Here is a 22,816-nt window from a genome sequence, read left to right as displayed (position 1 = left end):
TTACATTTGAGCTTTCAAATTTTCCTGTGGCATCGAGCTCCACAGTGCCATTGTCTCCTGAACACTTGTGGTGTTTCTTTGAAATCTGCTATCTAACAAATTGTTCCTTCCCTCCAGTGAACCTTGTCATCTTCTTCATGAATTTCTGGTTCTATATTTTCGACAGCTACCTCATACCCCCTTTTTTTTTTCCCCTCATTCTGCCAGGAGACCAGAACTGCATTTGAGATGTAAGCACAGCATAGGTTTGCATGGTAACAAAAGTATGCCTTTTATCACACTCACTATTTCTTTCCTAATAATTTCTAAAGTTCCATTTGTCTTTTTGACCACTGCTAGCTTTGAGATGATGTTTTTGAAGAATTATGTGTAATGATTCCCAAATCTGTCTTCTGAGTGGTAGTAGCTCATTTAGAGTCCATCACTGTGAACATATAGTTAAGGTTGTTTTCCTCCATGTGCATTACTTTGCATTTATTGATAGTGAATTTCATCTGCCATTTTATTGCCCAATCACTCAGTTTCTTGAGCTCCTTCTGCAAGCCTCACAGTTTTAGCTTTGACTGCTGTAAATAATGTCAGCAGGTGGCTATGCCAATTCACTATTCACCTCTTTTCCAAAGAGAATATTTTCAGGCATGCTGTGCCTGTGGGACCACACCAACAACCTCCATCTCTCCTGAAGCTATCCCTGCCTTCTGTGGTTCCCAAAATTACAGTCTCCAAACCACCTTGTATCTTGAGGATATCCAAGCCATGTGGCTTTCCCCTGCTAGAGACCCGTACTCACCCACAACTTCTCATACTAAAACTCCCTTTATTTCATACCCAGAGCCAAGTCTCCTAGTCCTAGCTCAGCGGGAGGTGAGGAGCATAGTTACAGTTTGCGTCCTTTCCCAAGCCCCTCGAAGAAGCTCGGCCGGCGCAGCGCGGCGCAGAGCAGCGCATCCGCTCAGCGCTGGCCCGGCCGTGAGCAGGGCTCCCTCTGGCGGCAGCCGGCCAGCATGGCTGCCCGGGGGGACCCTCAGCAGGGCCGGCCTGGCCACCGCCCTGCCACCTCGGTCTCACAGCACGAGTAGGAAACGGTCTACTAGGCAGCAAGGAGCCTGGGATGCTGCCAGGTAAATGCTGAGAGACCTCGAAGATTGCACGAGCAGTTCGGGAAACACTCCGGAGCTTGCAGTTTGAAGCTTTTGAAGAGAAGTTTGTTAGTGCTTCAGTCCTAGATCCTCGCTAGCAGCATCGGTCATTCCCTGCTGCACTTTGCTGCCATGGTCCTTCCCAAGCCATGGAACTGCCATGGTGCTTTAGAATGTATGTGCATCTCAGCAACAGTGGGAGAGGAATGCTTTTACATGGGGGAGGGAATTAAAAACCTGGTTTCTGTTCTGTTCACAGAAAAGGAGGTGAGGAAAGAAAATGAAACTGAGGGTTTTGAAAAGGAATAGCTAATGAACAGGGAGCCTGAGGACCCTGCCAGGATAGTACTTTTCACCTGGGAACTTCTCTGCCATAACTCAGAGCTTTCTCCTTTTATTGTCGTGCTGCTGAATGCTGGCAAGACTGTCTGCACTGTTCAGTGCAGGCTGAGAAAGAAGTATCTTAGTTAATTCTTCACTTGCTTGGAGAGAGGACACTGAGAGTGGAGGGTTCATGAAGTAGTTCTCTTTTACAGCACTGGCTTTTGCATCAACACACTCTGGGTAGTACTGTGTGTTGAAACAAAAACCAGTGCTGTAAAAAGTAACTATTTCATGGGGCTCATGATGCAGAACAGGACTAAGTAGGGTTTTTGGGACTCTGTGTTGACAGAGATAGTTTCATGGGTCTTGGAAGCAGCATCTCAATACAGCAAAGTTCAGCATTATCCTACCTGGAGGAACCAGGGTGTTTGAAATCAGCCCATACGTCTCTGTGCTGCATGGTGCTGACACACCCTGATGCACCTGGAAGAAGGTTCAGATACAAGTGCTCAGACTACAGCCATGGTTTAGCCCATTCCACCAAGATAAGCATGAAGACATGACAAGATTTTTATAGCATTTTGGGGTTTATATGATTACTGCATTAATTGGGCACCTCTCATGGTTCACACGTGGAAGTGTCTCCTTGTTCTAGATTTTTACAGCACCCAGCAGGTGCTAAATGAAAGGTGACCTCTAAAACCAGACTAGGGCCTTGAAAAGTCCAAGTGGAAGCTATATTTCAGAGAATTAAACAAACACAGACTTCAAATTCAGTGCATAATGTGACTCCAGTCTCCATATTGGTAGAAAATAGCCTAAGTTTGGTCTGAAGTATTCATGCTTGGACTCCACATGGAGAGGACACAATACAAGGGTGAATGCAGCCATAATGTGAAGGAGGACCTGTGGAAACAGAGCCACTCTCTTTTCCTCTGACCTAGTATGTCCTGAGTGAAGCTTCAGGTGCCAAATGAGATATTAAATATTCCTCAATGAGAAAACTTTGTAGTGCTTGTAGTTGTAAGCCAAAAAGCAAACCCTTACCTGAACAATATTCTGGGCCAGTCAGTACATGAAACAGGTACATTGCACAAATTGCAAATGGCTTCACTCCCTCTGTCTGTGCTCCACCAAATTATCCCACTGCACTAGTTCAGTGGAACCAAACCCTGATGTTTTTCTCCATCATGAACTAAGTCTATACCACCAATGCAGAAAGTACATTAACCTTATTTCCTCCACATATAAAGGTCTTAGATGCACTTGAAATCCAGTACTTGAATTGTGATCCAGGGATACTCAGCCAACACACCTGGCAGGAATCTTGACTGAATGGATGAAAAAGTCTACACAGATAGTTTGTTGGTCATGTTGTCATGCAGTATACTGTCTGCTAAGCAAATGCTTGGGATCCTTCTCAGGAAGCAAATAAAAATACTCTCAAGCTGCACTCATCATAGTTTCCTCATCACAGACACAAGCCTGTGTAAACAATCTCTTTCATTCTGTGTCTTTAAATCACTGTGTATGTATTTGATCTCCTAAAAGGTCACTGGGAAGATTTGTCAACTGTGGAAGCAAAAGACGGGGGGAAGAAGCTGACCATTAGCCCTGAAGAGAAACTGTCAACTGAACAGGCTCAAGTCATGTTAAGTAACCAGCTTGTGTATAAGCTTTAAGATGTTTCCCCATCTTTCTACCTGCTCCAGCTGCAAATAGAGATATGCAAGCTGAATTTATCTTTGTCATTAACAGAATGGAGTCTGGCAGGGTCCCCAGACTATGGACCCTTGTACTCTCTTTGGACTGAAGTATCCTGAATTTCATTAGCTCAGTTATACATGGTGAAAAGTATTCAATGGAAAGATTTTTGTGGAAGGCAAAGACTGTCCTTTTTGAAGTGAATCAGAAAAATAAAAGATTGTGATGCAGCTCTCCTTGATTCTCTGTATGCTCATTATCCAGGCTGGATATGAACTGTGCAGACTCTCCTATGGATGCTTCACACAGCTTCAATATTTCCATGTCCAAAGAGGACATCTGCATGGTGCTGCACAGTCCCAAGTGCAGCATTGTCTCTGCTGGGTATTGGCTGGAACATGTCTGCACTGACATGATCTCTCACTGCATCCTCATCTCTACTGTACCCTCCTTGTTAGCTCTCTACCCTATTTAACATTCATTCAGTGACTGCTGTCTTACTGCTTTTCCTGAACTGTGTTGTGCCATCTGTATCACTACCACCTTGCATTAACAGAAGAGAAAGCAATCCTTAGCTCTGTGTAACTCTGTATTTATGTGTGTGCATGTGTGAGCAGTTTTTTAGCTGCTGTGATGTATTAAGATGGAGCCAACTGAATGTTTAGCCATCTTATGGCTGTTATGCCTGAGGTGGATTTTTATTGGATGTGATATTTCTATTAAAACCTATAAGACCCACTTCCAAAATGTGCATCTTCAGAAGCCTTGAATTAGAAAAACTGCCTCCGAAAATTAATATTTCAGTTGCATTTTGTAGTTCTAATACTTGGTTATTAATGAAAAAGCACAGATGTGCTGTAAGCTTAATCTAGCCAACATTTCATTCAAACAAACATTTTATTTGACTTTCATGGGAGCTAAGTTGGGCTCTGAAAACAGAAGTTCAAATTTTTTAATGGTTAAGTGAACCTATAGACCTGCAGGTACAAGCAGAAGGATGCCTGAATGAGGCATGTGAATACCTTGGCAGGAGAGTTTTGTTTCTAATGTAGTACAATTTCTAAATGACCAATGCCAGAATGTGGAATTGGACCTAGCTGCACTTGTGTCACTGTTGTTAGCCAAGTGACAGGTCACCTGTGTTCTTAACTGAGCATTGACTTAAAGGTGAAGAGTTTGGAAATGTAAAAGCAATGCGAGTGTGCCCTTCATATTCTTCATAGTTACTCCAAAGAGTAAAAGAAACTTATTATTTAAAATAGGTGGGCAATTATAAACTGATTCTTAACCTCATCTCACCTCTACCATTAGTGTACTAACATGTAAATGAAATGAAAATAGGCATTTACCAAAAAACCTCACCAAAGCTGACAGGGACTGTGTGTATTCACCTGGTCAGGTCAACAGTAGAGGGGTGGCAATTAGTCCGTGGGGTGTCTGCAGAGAAGTTGCTGTGGATAAAGCACATGCAAGAATAGAATAGAATAAACCAGGTTGGAAGAGACCTTCAAGATCATCATGTCCAACCTATCATTCAACACCACCCAACTAACTAAACAATGCAACCAAGCACCCTATCAAGTCTCCTCCTGAACTCCTCCAGTGATGATGACTCCACCACCTCCTCGGCTGTACCTGTAGAACCCAAGGAACACATCTACATGATGCACGGGACAGATTACTACACAGACATAAGACACATGCCTGGGGCTCCAGCTCTGCTTTGATGACAACAGCAACCCTGTTTTCATTATGGAGAAATGCTTTTAGCCCCCTTAGCCATGAAGGAAAGCTGGAAATGGTAACCTGCACATCAGGGATCGAGAAATGTCTGCTTGAATCTGCTGTCAACATCCAGCAGAGGGAAGGGCTGTACCTAAAGGTAGAGGGGACCTTTTTTTCCTTGTTGACCTAAATAAAGAAATAAGCCAGAGAATATTTTTTTTATTTTTAAAAATGCTGTATTCATGAATTTCATTTAAAAAAAAGGAGCCTTGACAATCTGAAAATGTTTTCATTTTTCAAAGCTTACTCCCATAATAATACACACAAATGGAAAGTTTTAGCCAGGTAGTTTTATTTCTGGCAGCCTAAACTGCAAATAAGAATCAGTATTCAGTCAGAAAGGAAGCTCAGTGCCTTGTTAAACTGCTTCTGGTGTAGGCAGAGGTGGGGAGAGAGAAAGACACCCTGCATCAGATGCTCTCACCCTTGACCAGATCTCTCTTCAACTATGCAAGAGCACTTCTCAGTGCCTTGCCTTGGCCATGCACACAGCTCAGCTGCTCTGCTCTCTGCCCATGTGTGATGGGGGGTAAATTTTCATTTTCTCCTCAGAACAGGCCTTGGAAACATTTACTGGATCAGAAAATAGCACTACTTTTGTAGCACTTTTCAGTGCCTTGCCAGTGACAGACAGCTCATCACTGAAGGAAGCTGAATAAACCAGGAACAAACCACAGAGAGGGGTGATCTACCTAGCAGCTTCTGTCTGTTGCCTTCTGGCTGAAAAATGCTCTTCTGTACCCCTCAGATACTGTCTGAACCCCATCTGCCGCTTCCTCTTCCTCTGCATCACAGTGTGGTGTTGCATGCTATAGACACCATGGTTTTAGTACCTTCTAGGAGATTCAGAGGACACAATGGACCAAAATGAGCAAAGAGAAGATGGGTAGGGGCCAGGGCTGAATAAGAAGGAATTCATGCAAATGAGTCATTTTTCAGTCAATTCATCAGTCCTGCCATTGAGACAGATCTCCCACCTTCTGCAGGAATCTGACCATCTACAAAAGCTTTTAGAATGTCCTTAATGCATCTATTCTCAGTGTATGAGCAGAAATAATCTCAATCCTGGCATTGTCCTAGCTTTCCAGTACTCGACTCTGCAGCCTCATCTAATAATGTTCTATAGATGGACTTTCAGGTCTTCAGTGTCATGGATACAAAGCAGACAGTTCACTTGAAGAGAGGCCAGGCTGGCACAGAACTACAGAAAAGTTTCTTTCCTACTACAACCTGCAAGGAGAAAACCAAAGCAGCCCCACTACAGAGTCCAACAATTTTCATAGCCTGTGGCAGTGGCACACCAGAAAACACAGAAATATGTTTTAAATATCTGTGGTTATAAAAATGTGGGATGGCTTCTTGCAGGAAATTTGTTTCAAATTCATGAAGCAGCCTCAACCAGGGGAGCCAAAGTAGGACTTTTCTGCCCCAAAGGCAGCTTTAGCAGCTGATGCTAAACTTTGGCTCAAATGTGTGCAATTTGTGGGCCAGAAGGTTCTGCAGTTGGCTGCAGGTCAGAAGTGTCCATTTCCCAGCCATCTGAGCTTTCATGCTGCCCTATGAGTGGAAAGACCATGACTCAGAGTGCAATTTAAGGAGGAAAAACACCCAAACCATACTTTTGGCCTACAACTGAATGGTTTATCCTGCTGTGTAACTCAGCCCCCAAGCAGACTACCACACACCTGTGTAGTTTAGGAGATGTTCTACCCTTTTCCAAACCCTAGCAGTGACTTTGCTACTCCACTCCAAGGATCTTGGAATTCCCTGAGCCAAAAGAGCCTTTCTCTTCCCATACCCCTGCCACTTCAGCACTTGGTCTTTTTCTGGTGGGATGCAGCAAGGATGCTCTTAATGGGCCCCCACGGGATATCACAGGGAAGTCCAGGAGTGAAGAAGAACATCAGGCACTTAATTCATGACCTGCCTCAGGCAGAAGGGGGCAAACAACAACAAAAAAGCTCTTCTCTCTAAGAGCAGATTAATAGGAGCTCCCACTGGAGCCCATTAGACAAAACAAAATGCTGAAAGCCTAGGAGCACTGTGCACTTCATAATTTTGTCAGGATCCCTGGGGAGAGGACAGGGGAAATTGCAATGCTACCAAGGTGGAGGGAAGGAGAATGCCAGGCAAATGGGGCTCATATTTCCTCAGTAAGTAGATGTACTAGATGAACATCGCTTCTCTGTGCCTGCAGGTGACATTTTTCTTTCTCTGGTCTGTACACAGATACCTTGTACTCTCCCAAGATTTTGCTAGGCCTCAGTGGAATGTTTGCTTGGTTTGCCATTCTGCCATCTGGCCAGCCTGACACAACTATCCCTGGCAGAGGCTGAAATGTTGATTTATTGTCTAAATTTGGAAGTGACATTTTCCCCAGGTTTTGTAAGCAGAGCTAATGAATCACTACAATGCTCTCTCTTTTACTTCATGGAGTTTGACCTGAGCTTTAACATTGACAAAGATGATGTGTTGACAGGACAGGTTGCAAGGATAATATCTCCCAGTCTTCTCTGCTGCTATATGTTGCTCCTTCCCAGCATCTTCTCCTGTTATCAATACTTTTTTGTATACTGCTCTCACTCCTCTGAAAACAAAGAGTTTATTGTCCTCTTGGGACTCCCTTTATAAGGCTCTGAGGACACAGTTTCCTGCCTTCCTGCCTTTCCTGTTCATCACCTACAGAGAAATTCTGTGTAAGCATCCCAGCTCATCCTGAAATAATATTTAAGGTCTTATCAGTCAAGAGGCTGTTTGACTGAGCAGGACCTGGATCAGGATCAGTTCACTCCCTACAGATTGTGGAATAAGTAGATTTTGGAGTATTTGGAAAACCCTGAATAATTGCCACTTTCCCAACCATTGATTTGTTTAAAACTGCATGTCTAGGTGCCAAGAAGTCTGAAGTGTAAAGAAAACAGAGCAAGTCTCAGCTTCCCTTGTTCTTTCTAGAATAAGTTAGCTAGGGGGGGGAAAGGCTGTAGTGATGAGCCTTTAACAGATTTTAATTTACTATCTTCATAGATGTTGTATGCTCTCTACAGCTTTCTGAGGAGGGAAAGTGGAGAGGGAGATACTGATACCTTCTACCTGGCATCAAGTGATAGGTGTGTGGAAATGGTTCAAAGCTCTGTCAGGGAAGGCTTAGACTGGACATTAGGAAACATTTTTTTACTGAGAGGGTGGTCAAACACTAGAACCGACTTCCTAGAGGGGTGGTCAATGCCCCATACTTCTCAGTGTTCAAGAGGCATTTGGACAATGTCTAGAATGGAATGGAATGGAATGGAATAGAATAGAATAGAATAGACCACACCAGGCTGGAAAAGACCTTCAAGATCATCATGTCCAACCCATCATCCAACACCATCTAATCAACTAAACCATGGCACTAAGCACCCCATCAAGTCTCCTCCTAAACACCTCCAGTGATGGCAATCCCACCACCTCCCTGGGCATGAATGTTTCCCATACAACCAAGACTCAGCTTAACCTCAATGATTTCTGCTCTGTAGCCAGGCTCACTTTGTTTCTGTGAGTTTCTTCAGATAAGCACATTGGAAAAATCCTGTCTACCAAACAAAACAGTTCAGTGCATACATTGGAATGGGCTGCCCAGGGATGTGGTGGAGTCACCGTCCCTGGAGGTGTTCAGGAGGGGACTGGATGTGGCACTTGGTGCCATGGTTTAGTCCTGGTGATGGGTTGGACTTGATGATCTTTGAGGTCTCTTCCAACCTTGGTGATTCTGTGATTCTGTGGTTAAGAAGGCAGGACAAAACCATCAGTCTTATACTCCCAGTTTGTGCATGGCATGGTTAATTTGAAGGTGTTCGTGGGGGTTACCTTACTATAGGCACGTAACTTTTAGATAACTAATCTAAAGTACTTCTTGAGACTTTTTCCTCTTGAAAATTCAGAGAAACAATGCTTCCTGAGAGAGGTTAGGAACACTTCTTTCAGATATTTACCTGAGGATAATTTGAATTGTCCATTTGGACATGCTAGTTTCTTCTCCCATTGGCAAATGAGACAGCTTGCCATGGCACTGTTTAAATGATTATCTTCTGCTGGGCATCTCCATAATGGAAAGTGCAGTGCAGGCCTAGTTCTTTAACTGAAGATACCACTACAAAACAACAGCAGTCCTGCATACTGCTAATGATTCATGGGAGGATTCAGTGCCTTCTCTACTGCTGGGTGATGAAGAACAGTTCTGGGACATGGGAAATTAATTTTGCTGCATTACTATGGACATTTATTCACTAGCAAACTACAACCAATTTGAAATAATGAGCTAGGGGTCATGAACCTTCTGTTTTACTCTGTTATTGATTCTTAGATTGTTGTTTGTTTTGGGTTTTTTTCCCCTGGAGAATTGTTTTTATTTCTGCTCATGTATCCTTCTTCAGTAGGTGGGGAAAGAAGTATTGTTCTTCCCATGTTTACAAGGATGGGGTACATTAAGCAGACTCTTTATTATTTGTAACTTTCCCTCAGCCAAAGAGCAGATGGATCAAAGCCAGCTTATAGCCATGCCGGACAGCTCACTATGACAATTGCTGCTCAGAGGCCTGAATTGCTGCGAAGAGAGCAACCTTTGATCTCTCCAGCCCTTCCTACACAAAACAATGCTTGCTCCATTTGAAGCAAAGAGACAGGCTCCCCATCACAGAATAACCAAGTATTTTGATAGAAAAAAACTTCTGCAAAGGGCTTGAAGCAAGAAAAAACATGAAATACAATAACAGATTAAACTGAGGGTGAAATTGCTAAAAACCACCTTCAAACTATGTAATCAGTGACCTGGACTCAAACTGTTTGTGTGCTTCTTCTCTTGCAGTCCTGCTGCTGCTGCTGTTATTATTTTTGGTCTGGGAGAAATATCTTTCTGAGTCCATTTCACCTTGATGGATTATGATGCCATTTTTAAATGTCAATTGATAATAATTATGCCATAAAAGAAGCATAATTAATGTTATCAGTTTAAACCTACAGTCTCCCTTTTATTAATATTTCTAATTTATGAGCTTGTTGAGAAATCTACAGAGACAACAGGGCTAATAAATCTGAGATTAAAAAGACTCCAGAAGGCAGGCTGCATGGGCTTTCTGCTAGATCGTTGGCCAGCTGTTGAACTCTAAGAAGATCAGAGCAGCTCAGCTGTCACTGGGGAGATTGTCAGAGTCCAGCAAGGCGTAAAGGATGCAAGACGACCTACAAGGACATGAAGCTCCAGAGGTGATGTGGGCAATTTGCAGCTGCACCATCACTGCCAACTGCCAGTCCACCTATGCACCAGTACCTCTGACTGCCTGAGCTCATAGACTTGTTCTGAACAGATGACTGAGCACAAGCCCTCGGAGACAAAGTGCTGTGAGATGCAGCATCCATGCCGTGCATAAACACTGGACAGCTCTGACTTACATACAAAAATGGGAGCTTAAACTACATGTTTCAGAAGTGCAGAATATTGTCCCAATACCATCTTTATCCAGAGGAAAAGAGCAGTGAGACAGGAACAGACATGTTTCCTGAATCACAGCATAAATGCACTTCTTCCTCATTAGGACAGGCAATATAGGATTAAAAATTCCCAAGTATTGATCTCCAGTTGATTTCAAGTCCACATATCCAGGATTTTTTGCTTTTTGAAACCACGTCGTATTTCAACAACCTCACAGGCTTTATGGACCTTAAGGTTTGCCTGGCACAGGCAGAATAAGCTGAGAAAATAACACAGCATGATTTTGTTCTAGACAGCTGCCTTCTGGTGTAAAGAGCTGCCTTCAGAACTCAGCAGCCCCAGGGGAAGGTGTGTTTTCTACCTCGAGGAATTTATAGGGTAAATTAGACAGGTAACACAATAATTGTAACAAATAAGGGTCATCTGCATTTCCAGGTCAAGCAGAAATGTAAAGGTATCCCCAAGCTACCCTACAAAACCCATCATATTCGAACTCAGCAGAAAACTAACCTCTTCATTCTTTGGTAGCTTAAAAGAAAATCATTCCATGTTTTGACTATAAATAATTTGTTGCATTTCAGCAACTCAATCATTCAAAAAGGGGGTCAGCTCTGAACTTTCTTTATTACTTTGCAAAATGCTCATTTGCATTTCAAGCCTCTATTTTATGCCACTTGTCTTTATTTTAACGTAACAGAAAGCAAAGAAATTCCAAAGCAGGGATCACTCCAAAGAAAGCACTTATTTATTTATTTATAGTTAATGAGATAGCAGTTATCACTTATTTTCCAATTTGTTATTTAGAAAACATGAAAATGTTCAAATTTTTTGGTATTATTTAAACATTTCCTTGAGTACAGTTCTGGGCCCCTCAATTTAAGAAGGACATTGAGACTCTTGAACACGTCCAGAGAAGATTAACGAGGTTGGGGAGAGGCCTTGAACACAAGCCCTACGAGGAGAGGCTGAGGGCGCTGGGATTGTTTAGCCTGGAGAGGACAAGGCTCAGGGAGACCTTATTGCTCTCTACAACTACCTGAAGGGAGGTTGTAGACAGGTGGGGGTTGGTCTCTTCTCCCAGGCAACCAGCACCAGAACAAGAGGACACAGTCTCAAGCTGTGCCAGGGGAAGTTTAGGATCGAGGCTAGGAGAAAGGTCTTCACTGAGAGAGTTGTTAAGCCATTGGAATGTGCTGCCCAGGGAGGTGGTGGAGTCGCTGTCCCTGGAGGTGTTCAAGAGGGGATTGGATGTGGCACTTGGTGCCATGGCTTAGTCATGAGGTCTCGGGTGACAGGTTGGACTTGATGATCTTTGAGGTCTCTTCCAACCTTGGTGATTCTGTGATTCTGTGTGGAATCTGCAGGGTCTTTCTGAAGAGATTTTTGTGGGCAAAACATGAGATTTATGCATCATTACACTGCTTCTTTCTAATCCCCTTTCAAGGGTTGCCACTTAGTCAACCAATTTCCTACTTTAGTGCTTGTTGTGCTTTTCTATGCAGAAGAACAAAAATATATTTCTTGCTTGGCATTGCCTTCACTTCTAATAAAAAGAACAATGTAATAAGACAGAACAAAAATAAAGCTTTCACAGGGAAAGCTTTCAAGCTGTAAATTTGCATGTGCGCATCTCATTTAAACACACCAAGAAAATCTACTTGTCCTGCGAGCAGCAAGGAGGTTTAAAGTCACAGGCTGAGACAGAATAGTTAAACAAACACACTCAGTTTGATTTTGTGACACAGGACTACTGCGTTGTCTCAGCAGGTGCGTGCCCTGAGCAAGTTGGTGGCATTGGGGACAGGCAGCACGTCATAGTATCATAGTATCAGTCAGGATTGGAAGGGACCACAAGGATCATCTAGTTCCAACCCCCCCGCCATGGGCAGGGACACCTCACACTAGATCAGGCTGGCCAGATCCTTGTCCAGCCTGGTCTTAAACACCTCAAGGGACAGTGCTCCAACCACCTCCCTGGACAACCCATTCCAGGGCTTCACCACTCTCATGGTGAGGAACTTCCTCCTCATGTCCAGCCTGAATCTCCCCACCTCCAGCTTCATTCCATTCCCCCTAGTCCTATCACTACCTGATATCCTGAGAAGTCCCTCCCCAGCCTTCTTGTAGGTCCCCTTCAGATACTGGAAGGCCACAATTAGCCTTCTCTTCTCCAGACTGAACAGCCCTCTCTGAACACAGAGATACTCTTCTTTCACTTGGCACATGCTGTCAGTGTGGTCACTGAGTAAAGGTATTTGGCTGAGGTGTGTCTCTCAGCTCTTTTCTTCAGAAAAATGTTTAACACTGAGGCACACATATTTGTTTGGGAGGTGGTGTGAGCGTTCATAAAGACATTCCTGCCAGAAGGTTGCACTTCTTGCTTTCAAAACAATATTTAACTTTGCAAAAATGGAGCAAAGGGGAGGGGTAGAAGGAGTGGTTTTTGCCCTGAGAGTATCTAGGCTAATTCATCCAGTCAGTGACCTCCAAAGATATAAATCCTCCCGTAAGGAGTGTAGGGACTTAGTGGATTTTCCTGTGGAATTCTCCTTCTCCTCCTGCTGCAGAAAGACATTAGCCCCACAAGCACAAAGATGCTTTAATAACAATCCAAAGCCAAGGTTTTCCACAGCAAAGGAAATGTGTCCTTTCTTGGGCTTCACTTAGCAACTGAAGCAGGCAAATTCGTGGGCTTCTCTCCTGCAACTACATAAAGCCTACGGAAAATGGACAGCGGGGAAGGCTTAAAAACCAGTGGCTCCTGGTCCCTAGAGCTAGTTGCTCTGCACCTGAAGGTTTTCAGGTCAAAGGCAGCATGCTAAACATCAGAGTCCAGATGCTGTCATATGTGCTAAATTAATACACTGAAGGCTGGGTCGAGGACATTCAACTCTTGACATCTGAAAAGTGACCAGGATTTTAAGCCATTGCTCTACAGAAAGCAAGTAAAGGCAAAAAGAGTATCCCCTCTTTTAGTGCCTTGGGCAAGCTGAGCAGGGAAAGTAAGGCATGTGTGAAAGAATGTACTAGGTTTCTCCTTGTGCTTTTTCATGAGTTTTGAATTGGGAATCATGAGGTAAAAGGGGAACTCTGTTACTAGCTAGGCAGTTTTCACCCAAGGTTTCAATTCAGGTCATGTTTCTTTCCCTTCCATCTGCAAACAGATGACACACTCACATCTTCTCAGCCTGTAAACTACTCACTATTTCATTCTGCCTAAGCAGAGAAGAAGGAGGCATCCCTCTCTGTGTGCCCAGTCAGAATCACAGGTACTGGCAATGAAGCAGGAGGGTATGACTTGACCAGGGAGGCACCCCCACATGCATTGAGTGAAACAGCAAGTTGTCCCCTGCTTGCCAAGAAGGCCACAACAGGGCCACAAAACAGCTGCCATCTCATCAGACAACTGGGAAGATGTGAAATTCTCCTTTACACAAAGAGCTTCCTTGAGCCACTAGGCAGAGGCACGCAAAGGGAAGAGGGGGGGGAAAAAACAACACCAAAAAAACAACAAACCACTCCACAATCTCTACCCCAAACATTTCATCAGTGTGAAAGACACTTTGCTTGTCTACCCTGTCACCTGTGGAGAAACTTGATTAATAAAATCAGATAATTAAATATTCTTCATCAACACTGCCTGCACCAATTTTTACCTCTTTCATTGGTTTTTTCCCCCACCACCCCCACCACTTCTCCAGGTTCTTGAATCTGAAAAAAGTTGAAAGCCTTTCATCTTATCAGGTGTGGTTTATTGCCCCCTGGTTACACAGTAATTTTGGTCTCCACTCCATGAAGAGGTCATATGATGGGATATCAGCTCAAGAATTGTCAGTTCATTGGACAAATAAGGCAGGGCCTGCCAATGCAATTATAAGAGTCTGATAAGGAAGGCGCAAAGGAGAACCAGCAGGAGAGTGAGACACAACCACAGCAATTTAAAAGGTGAGGGGCAATCCCAGAAGGTGGCAAGAAATGCCCATGGGGGCAGGGAGAGGGAAGGAATGGGGGTGTATCTAGCCACACATTCTTCCCAAAATAAAAATTAACAAGGAGCTAGAAGTGGCTTAGGAGAGAACTTGCTGACATTCATCTGAGTTATCTGGGAAAACTTCTTCCCTGGGGTGCATGCCTGACCAGGAGGCAGGCACAAGTGACTAGTGGGATGATTATCAAGCTACTTAGCCTCAGGAGACAAAGAAAGTAATGTTTTATCTTTAGCACTATAGATGGGGGAGAGAGGGCACTAATTCCTATTTCTAAGCATGTTGCAAGGACCATCTCTCTGTCTCTTGTGATTGATAAGATGGGATGATGTTGAAAAGCACCTGTTTGGAAAGTTCAAAGGGTTTCCAAAGCAGAAGAAAAGAATCTGAACCAAAGCTGGTGGCTGAGGGGGATGACTGAAGGATAACCTGGGAATTGCTGGTGAGGGAGATTTCTGTGTGTGACACCTCCTTGCATGTGACAGAAGTTTACACGGTGTCTCTCTTGCTAGTAAATGGCAGGAGGGGCAAGTGTTCATCCTGCTGATTCTTTTAACTCCACAACGGTAGAAATCCAGTGGGCTTTTCACAGATTTCAACCTGAGAGCAGAAAAGGAGGATTACTGCCCCACAAACAGGATATATCAACAAGAAGGAACCCTTCTCAGGGCATTTTTTTGCCAAGGTCCTCAAGAAGCACACCTCCTCCTGGTATGGTCATGTGATTGTTCAGAACTCCATAAATGTGCGCTGGCTGGGGGATGTTTGGCAGTGGGTGGGGTTGGTAAGGCTTTTACCTCTGTTTCTAATGCTGTCTTCCCCAGACACAGGAGCGCGGGTCCCACGGTGATCAGCAGAGGAGCAGGCACAGCGTGAGTCACCTTTGTTCCTCCTCCCAGTGCTCCTGCAGGTTGGCTGGGTACAGGTGGGGAGAGACCTGCACCTTCCTTCTGCATGTTGCTTGAAGTGAATCAAGAGCCAGGAGAACAGGAGAGGACTTTGTGCCCTGTGGTCACTTTGGCATGAAGATGATGGATCCTCAAGCGTGTGCTGGCCAGGGGAAGCCCAGCCTATCCTTTTCCATTGAGGAAATATTAAAGAAGCCTTCTGCCAGCATCACCCCGACCAGCGAAACCAGGAACAGAAGAAACCATGCTGAGAGACTTCCAGACCTAAAAGCAGGGTCACCACTGGCCTTTGGTAAGTACCAGGCATAACATTTAATGATAATGCTCCTTTCTTTTTAACAGGTAAAGCTATCCCCTTTGTCCAATTTTTATTCGTTAGCTTTTGTAAGAGTCTGAGATTTCCCAAATCAGGGACAATTGATTCATTATATACACAGAGATCATCTTTAAAAAACAATTAGCTTTCAACCTTGCAGTAGAGTGGGCTCTGCTACTACCCTTTGGCAGGATTATGAAGTCTCATTGTCATTGGAGAGGTGGGTATGCAACCTGAACCTTTACTGCAGACAGGTTTCTTCAGTAACAGTGAGAAGTGTTTATTGTGAACAAATAAAACATCCCGGTGTCTTTCCCTTTAAAAGCCAATACTTTTGTTATTTAAACAACCACAGCAACAGCAAAAGAGTCACCTGACTTAAGTAAGGACAGGCATTCAAACATAGGAAACTATTCTAAGATGGCTACAACTTAATTAAGTTGTTGGAGTTTCACTTATATCACAAGCTGCCTGTTGTCTGGACTTACAGCCATGTCTCATATCAGTACTATTTTCTGATGAATTCAGCCACTCATCCTCAAGCAGAAGGAGTTGTCTGTAAGGGTAATGGTAGCTAAGGAGTGTTAGAACTCAGTTGCTGGGACAAGAAAAGAAAAAACCCACAGTTTTGTTTAAGCATTTTTCCTTGTCATCTAGGATAGGATAGGATAGGATAGGATAGGATAGGATAGGATAGGATAGGATAGGATAGGATAGGATAGGATAGGATAGGATAGACCAGACCAGACCAGAAGAGACCTTCAAGATCATCACATCCAACCTATCATCCAACACCACCTAATCAATTAACCATGCAACCAAGCACCCTATCAAGTCTCCCACTAAACACCTCCACTGATGGTGACTCCACCACCTCCCTGGGCAGCCCATTCCAATGGGCAATCACTCTGCATAAAATTTCTTCCTAATATCCAGTCTGAACCTCCCCTGGCACAGCTTGAGACTGTGTCCTCTTGTTCTGGTGCTGGTTGCCTGGGAGAAGAGACCAGCCCCCGCCTGTCTACAACCTCCCTTCAGGTAGCTGTAGACAGCAATAAGGTCTCCCTTGAGCCTCCTCTTCTCCAGGCTAAGCAACGCCAGCTCCCTCAGCCTCTCCTCATAGGGCTTGTGTTCCAAACCCCTCACCAACCTTGTTGCCCTTCTCTGGACACATTCCAGCAACTCAACATCCTTCCTAAACTGAGGGGCCCAGAACTGGACACAGTACACCAGGTCCTTTCATGAACTAAGTAAAACTAGAGAGTAGAAAACTAGCATTACTTCAATCTTGGCAAACCAGCAAGTGCATTTGCCTTTTTGACTTTGGTTTCCTCGGTTTAGTTCTTTTGGCCTTGAGAGAACTTTTACCCACACAGAAATTGTCTTATTTTCTTTCCTTAAGCAAAGACCTGTGGCCAGTATTTTCTAGATTTATTATTTACTCTTCTTTTTCAATCTACAGCTTCCATAAAAAAGGAGATGGTTTATGTACACAAACACATTCACTTAACTGAAAAATTACCTGTACTTTGGACAGAAAATTTTTACTCACCTCTCACTCAACTGCTTTCATAAAAGCTTAATGCTACACTGTATTTCTTATTTGAAACACACAGAGATCCCTTGATGGATCAGGACCCTATTCCCTAGAATACTTGATGAATGACCCAGCAGTAAGGAAGTGAGTCTTTTTCCACAAACCTGGAGCCAAGTAACCATTGCTTATTCATATAGTTTCAGCTGGTTTTATGTCCAAGCTGGATACTGACCCTGACTGGAAAGCAAACAATAGCTAAATCAGGAAGACAAGTGCAGTGAAGTGAGCAGCACATCACTTTTGCAATGTTAGCCACCACTTGAACTTGAGCCCAGTCCCACAAATGCTGCCTCTCAAGCCATGGTTTGCACAAGATTTGCACTTTCTTGTTCACAGCTAACATAGGGTAACTTCACTGATTTTGTGCAGAACTTGTTTCCTGACCACGGGTCAGAATCCAGCCATAACACATCTCACAGTCATGGGAGTCCCAAGTATTGGGGCTGAGTATACAGCCCCTGCCTTTGGGTTAGTGCCTGTTTTCCATGGAAACCTATGTACAGGCAAGCAGGATAGCATCCTGATGATTTTTTATAGAACTACAGGGTAATTGAGGCTGGGTGCCACCTCTTAAGGTCATCTTGAAGTCCAGCCTGCTACTCAAAGAAAGGGCAGCTTCAAAGTTATAAGAGGTTCCTGAAGTCCATGGATAGTGTTGCTTGGCTGTTTCATTGGTACTGTTGGAGCACCATAGCATTTAGGGGTTTCCTAAAGCTGCCAGGGCAGATTGGACCTAAACAACAGCAGACCTAGGCAATGTTTTAGATATGGTACTGAAACAAGTGAGACCTTGGCAATTTCTAGGGATGGATAAGGACATACGTGTTTCTGATGCAAATGTAATGGGTTCTTTGTGTCAGAGGTGCCCAGGTGGCAGGTTGCAGATGGAGGGAAATGCTGATACGAGCTCTGTGGGAGTGAGATTTTGTAAGCCAAAAGTCCTTTCTAGAGGGCTCATGGCAGTCACTTTGTGACACTGGATCCAAAGTGAGACAGATAACACCAGCGAACATGAAGCTGCTGCTGTTTGTAACATGGAGCACAGAACTGCATTTTAACAACATGAGACTCCTCTTGGAACAGAGAAGCGTGGCAGAGACAGAAGCTTTTTATATGAAACTTGTTTCACAATCAATATGTTGAAACCCCATTTCACTGTGTGCCTTGGCTAAGCGTGCTGCTACAAGCGCAAGATCTGGCAAATCTGTATGCAGGACATGTTGGGTTCTTAGAATTGCATTAATGCACTGCCAGTACTGTCTCATCCCAAATTGCTCTACCTGAGAGTACTGTCAGTTTTTCTCCTGGAAAGCAGTGCAGGTGGAACAGCCAGGCCTTACCTTTGTCTTTGCCTCATCACATAGACAGAGAGAAACTGTAGCAGTAGTGACTCTTCTCTCCCCTGCTAGAAAGCAAGGTTGGATTAATATACTCAAGGCAATGTAAAATGTAACTAATTAAAATAGTATAGACACATGAAGATACACTGAACTGTCTCTGGAGGTAGGAAAACAGGCAAGCTGTGGAGATATTCCAAGATGTTGTACATGGCTTTTGCAACTGATCAAAGGTGTTTAAAAAGGGAGTGAAAATGAAGCTTTTCCACTGCTGATTTCTTGCTGACACCAAAGAGATGCCTAAGTTTCTTACCCTTTGCTTTCCTAACAGAGCTGCCAATTTTTGCAGTTAAGGTTTATTTATTTCAGAAGAGCAATACTCTATTCTGTACATCTTGGGGTAATTGCTGTATTTGATCAAAGTCATTCAGCTTCACACCATATGACACTGGAGGTAAAGAAGTTTTCATGTAGTCGGCCAAACCTAATTTGGCTCTGTGCTGGTCAAGGTCAGGGAAATGAAATGAGCAAGGGAAGTTGTGGGAAATTCCAGGGTGGGACACAAATCCAGCTTATTTCCCAGAATGGTTCAGCAGCAGAAGCAATGAAGGAAATGCTACAGGTCAAGGCTGAGTTATATCTTACTATAGATTTTAAGAACATTTCCCACATCCCATGTGTGGCATATCTGAGCCAAGCCATGATTCACATGAGACCAAGAGCTGGCACCACACACATACTCGTGGCTACCATAAGGTAAATACACAGGCCAGCTCATCTGCTAGTCGAAGCAGTCTAGGTACCAAGATCACACTCATCCTAAAGTTTAAATCTAGCCTTTAAGAACTGAGGAGACAGGTAGGACCTGAAAATGCAGAATGTCAGGCACAGGACATAGACAAAGTTTATCCTGGAGCCTTTACACAGGAGTGCTGGAACAGATAACTTCTAAAAGTCACTTCAAACCTAACTTATTCTATGATCCTTTGACAAAAAGAACGTTGTGATGTACAGTGCTAGCTTCACATGGAAAGATGGTGTAGGATTTCATCAGCTACAAGAAGACCTCTGGGCCTGTCTCCTGAACTGACCATTTTTTGTGAGTGTAATTCCAGTGGGACCTGGAATAAGGAGTGTACAGCCTTCTGAGGTGTATACAACTTCCCAGTTGCGGTATTAGCCATTTGTGAGTGTACTGCACAAACACAACTACTAGATGACCTGGCCCTGCAGCTGTTGATCTGAAGCCTACTAATTTCTTTCAATTTTTGAAAGCCTCTTACCAGGTTAAAAATAGAATAGTGAGCAAGAAGACTCTTTAATGTTCAGTCTTTGCTTTCTCTCTTTTCTTTTTGTCACAGGGCCTAGAAAGGGTAACCAGAGCCTTTGCAAGGGACACAAATAAACACCAAGCAGGTGTTGATCTCCTTCCTAGTGCAAACTCTCATTTTAAACAGAGAAGACTAGCAGCTCTATTTCAGAGGAAATCCTTCTGAGATCTCTGGGAACTTGATTTCAGTCTGCCTGAAAGTACATCTGAAATAATTTCATTACTTCCTCAGTTTGTGCCAATGAGGTTCCAACAACAGGAGGTTCCTTTATCGAGTCAAGGAGAGCTTGGGATGAGGATGCTACACCTAGGAAATTAATAGTAAAAGCAGCAATAGACACAGTAATTTTGTCATTCTGCTTGTGTTATGCCACACTGTGCTAAGGCTATGCAAATTAACAGGAGTATCATAGTATCAGTCAGGGTTGGAAGGGACCACAAGGATCATCTAGTTCCAACCCCCCTGCCGCTACACAAACAAATGTCAATATGGTGATTGTTTAGTTCATCCTTAGCAACACCTCACCCAGCTTTATTGCAAGAGAGGAAACAGCTGACAGAACATAACTGAACAGATACCACCTGGCCAATATCACCAATTCACCCCACCTACTACAGGTGAAAATGGGGGGGGGGGAAATATATATATATACATATAGAAGCAAGAATAAATCAGGACAATAAAGAGCAGCTTGCATTTCTCAGTGACAGACTTCACTCTGTTCACAGCCTTAGTAAGACCATAAACAGGTCTTTTTCTTTCCAGTGATTACACAAAAAGGCTTACATGGACTTAGGCCATATGATATAACCTCTTGCTTCCAAAAAGAAGTCTTGCAATCTTGCCTAAAATTTCCCATTCTTTCCTATGCAACTGAAAGTCAAGCAAAAAAAGACCATTTTGAGCCACAATTGAGAGTAATTGAGAGTAATTTCTGTGCATGACAGTAACAAATATCTCGTATTGTGTCCAGCTGAAATGTCATTGCCATTCCTGGAGGAAATTTTACCCCATGGGTATTTGCCAGAGCTCTCTGAAGGAGTCACATGAATATCCACCAGAAAAAAAACAGTGACTGACCTAAAGAGCTGCAACTTCAGATAGTCTCCCTGCTTATTCAGGACAACAAGCAACAGAAAAGTTTGCAATGCAAATAGGACTAGACCTTGGGACTCCTCTCAGATATGTGCTTAAATCTCTCACCTGTCTTCAATCTTATCCTTCAGAAAACTTCCCTGTTTTTTTCCCAGACTCTCTTTAAGGATCATACCACTCTAGTTTGCTTATTTGATTTCAGACAGGTGATAGGTTGGACTTGATGATCTTGAAGGTCTTTTCCAACCAGGTTAATTCTACTCCTATTCTATTCTATTCTATTCTATTCTATTCTATTCTATTCTATTCTATTCTATTCTATTCTCCTGCCCCTTTTCACCAGTGCACAGAAGCGTTGGTATTTTCCCACCTGCCTAGGACCATCTTCTATTCTGTCTATATATTCTCCTCTTCAGCCCATGATTATTCTATCCATGTTCATACATAAGTTGTGCTCATCACTCTATGATGAGTATGTGAGCATCTCAGAGAAAAATTTTGGGGAGTGAAATTCTGTCTGAAGGATAAAGACATATGGAAAATATCTTCCAGAATTTAGGAAATGCCAGTGTCTGTCTTCAAAAACTTTATCTCTGCCCACAGGAGCACCTTAATCAGGTTCCTTTATGTTCTTCATTAGTGCAAGATAAAAGCACCATCATTTCTGTAACATATTCATTTTGAGATTGATACAAAAACCCTGGGCTAACAACCTATGGCAACACTGATATCCTCTGAGTTCCTAAGCAAATAATTTAACCCCAGTGCCATGGTAGAGACCACTCCCTGGTCTATGCTTCTGCTTTATCACACATATATTGTTCAAAACTTCCCCCATTCTCTTGCCAGAAAACTCAAACCTAGCTGATCCTAGAGGAATTAGAAGAGTCCCATTTTGCACAATGTGCCTCATACCCAGAGGTGGACCTCAGACCAGGTTGTTAGGGTTAGCATGGCTGGACACATGCAATTATATTTAGATGTTTACCCAAAGATTGTTAGTAATTTGAAAAGATAACATTTAACAATCATCCTTCATTGACATGAGGCTTTTTCTAACTTTCATAGTCCTTGTAACTGCATGTTCTTCATGTCAGTGTCAGCCCCCTGTAAAATTCCTATTATGTGGGCTTTTACTGAGGGCACTTTGTCTCCAGATGTTATATCATTGCTCCAAGGCTGGTTACAAAAAGGGCTTATTCTTTGCTCAGAAAATAAAACTCTGACAAGTCTTAAAAGTTCGATGCTTTGCCAATGCCAGATACATCATCAGAAGTAAAATAAATGTTTTAAAAAATATGGAGTTTCTTCCAGTACAACCTGTTGGGGTTCACACCTGCTGCTATTTAGATATGAGAGGTGAGAGCAATAAGGGTGACTGCCCAAAGGTGCTGCAAACCCCAGAGCCTAGATGTGGATGACTGCTCAGGAGGGCAGTCCGCTATTACATCAAGATTTTAATGCTCTTTGGTGGTAATAGCAGACTGACTGGTGCTGTTACATTCACTTCAGGGTCATGCTAACCATAGAACCTAAATTCCACAGCTGATCCATTATGCTTATGAGTTGTCTCTTGTTCTGTCTTTCCAAGCGAAGGATTTGAGGCACGGATGAAATCTAGATCAAATTTCAGGTTTACCATTAAAGCAGCACAGATCAAATTATCTTGTTTCTGGACAGTCAGCCTGAGCCTTGATTGCATCTGTCAAAGGCAGTGTGTCAAGCACTCAGAACTGGGGCTTATGGCGAGGCTTTAATGTAGAAGAGAATGGGAAGGTTTGGTATACTTCCTTTGGGGACGCCACTAGCTGCAAACAGTCCACTTGT

At 43.3% G+C, this 22,816-nt stretch overlaps 1 protein-coding gene across 1 annotated transcript in view; it reads left to right on the top strand.

Moving 5' to 3' along the window:
• The first annotated feature begins 15,237 nt into the window (after positions 1 to 15,237).
• The window catches only part of ISX (intestine specific homeobox), a 28,553-nt gene continuing 20,974 nt past the window's right edge, over positions 15,238 to 22,816 (top strand). The window contains exon 1 of the mRNA XM_054167941.1: positions 15,238 to 15,605. Within this exon, the coding sequence (XP_054023916.1) occupies positions 15,428 to 15,605 (178 nt within the window). The 5' untranslated portion in view covers positions 15,238 to 15,427. The remainder of the gene's footprint in view (positions 15,606 to 22,816) is intronic.

The sequence above is a fragment of the Dryobates pubescens genome, chromosome 15 (genome assembly GCF_014839835.1).
Source record: "Dryobates pubescens isolate bDryPub1 chromosome 15, bDryPub1.pri, whole genome shotgun sequence".
Classification (NCBI taxonomy): Eukaryota; Metazoa; Chordata; class Aves; order Piciformes; family Picidae; genus Dryobates; species Dryobates pubescens.
Note: the sequence above shows the minus strand (reverse complement) of the source record. Positions and strands in the feature narration are given on the sequence as shown.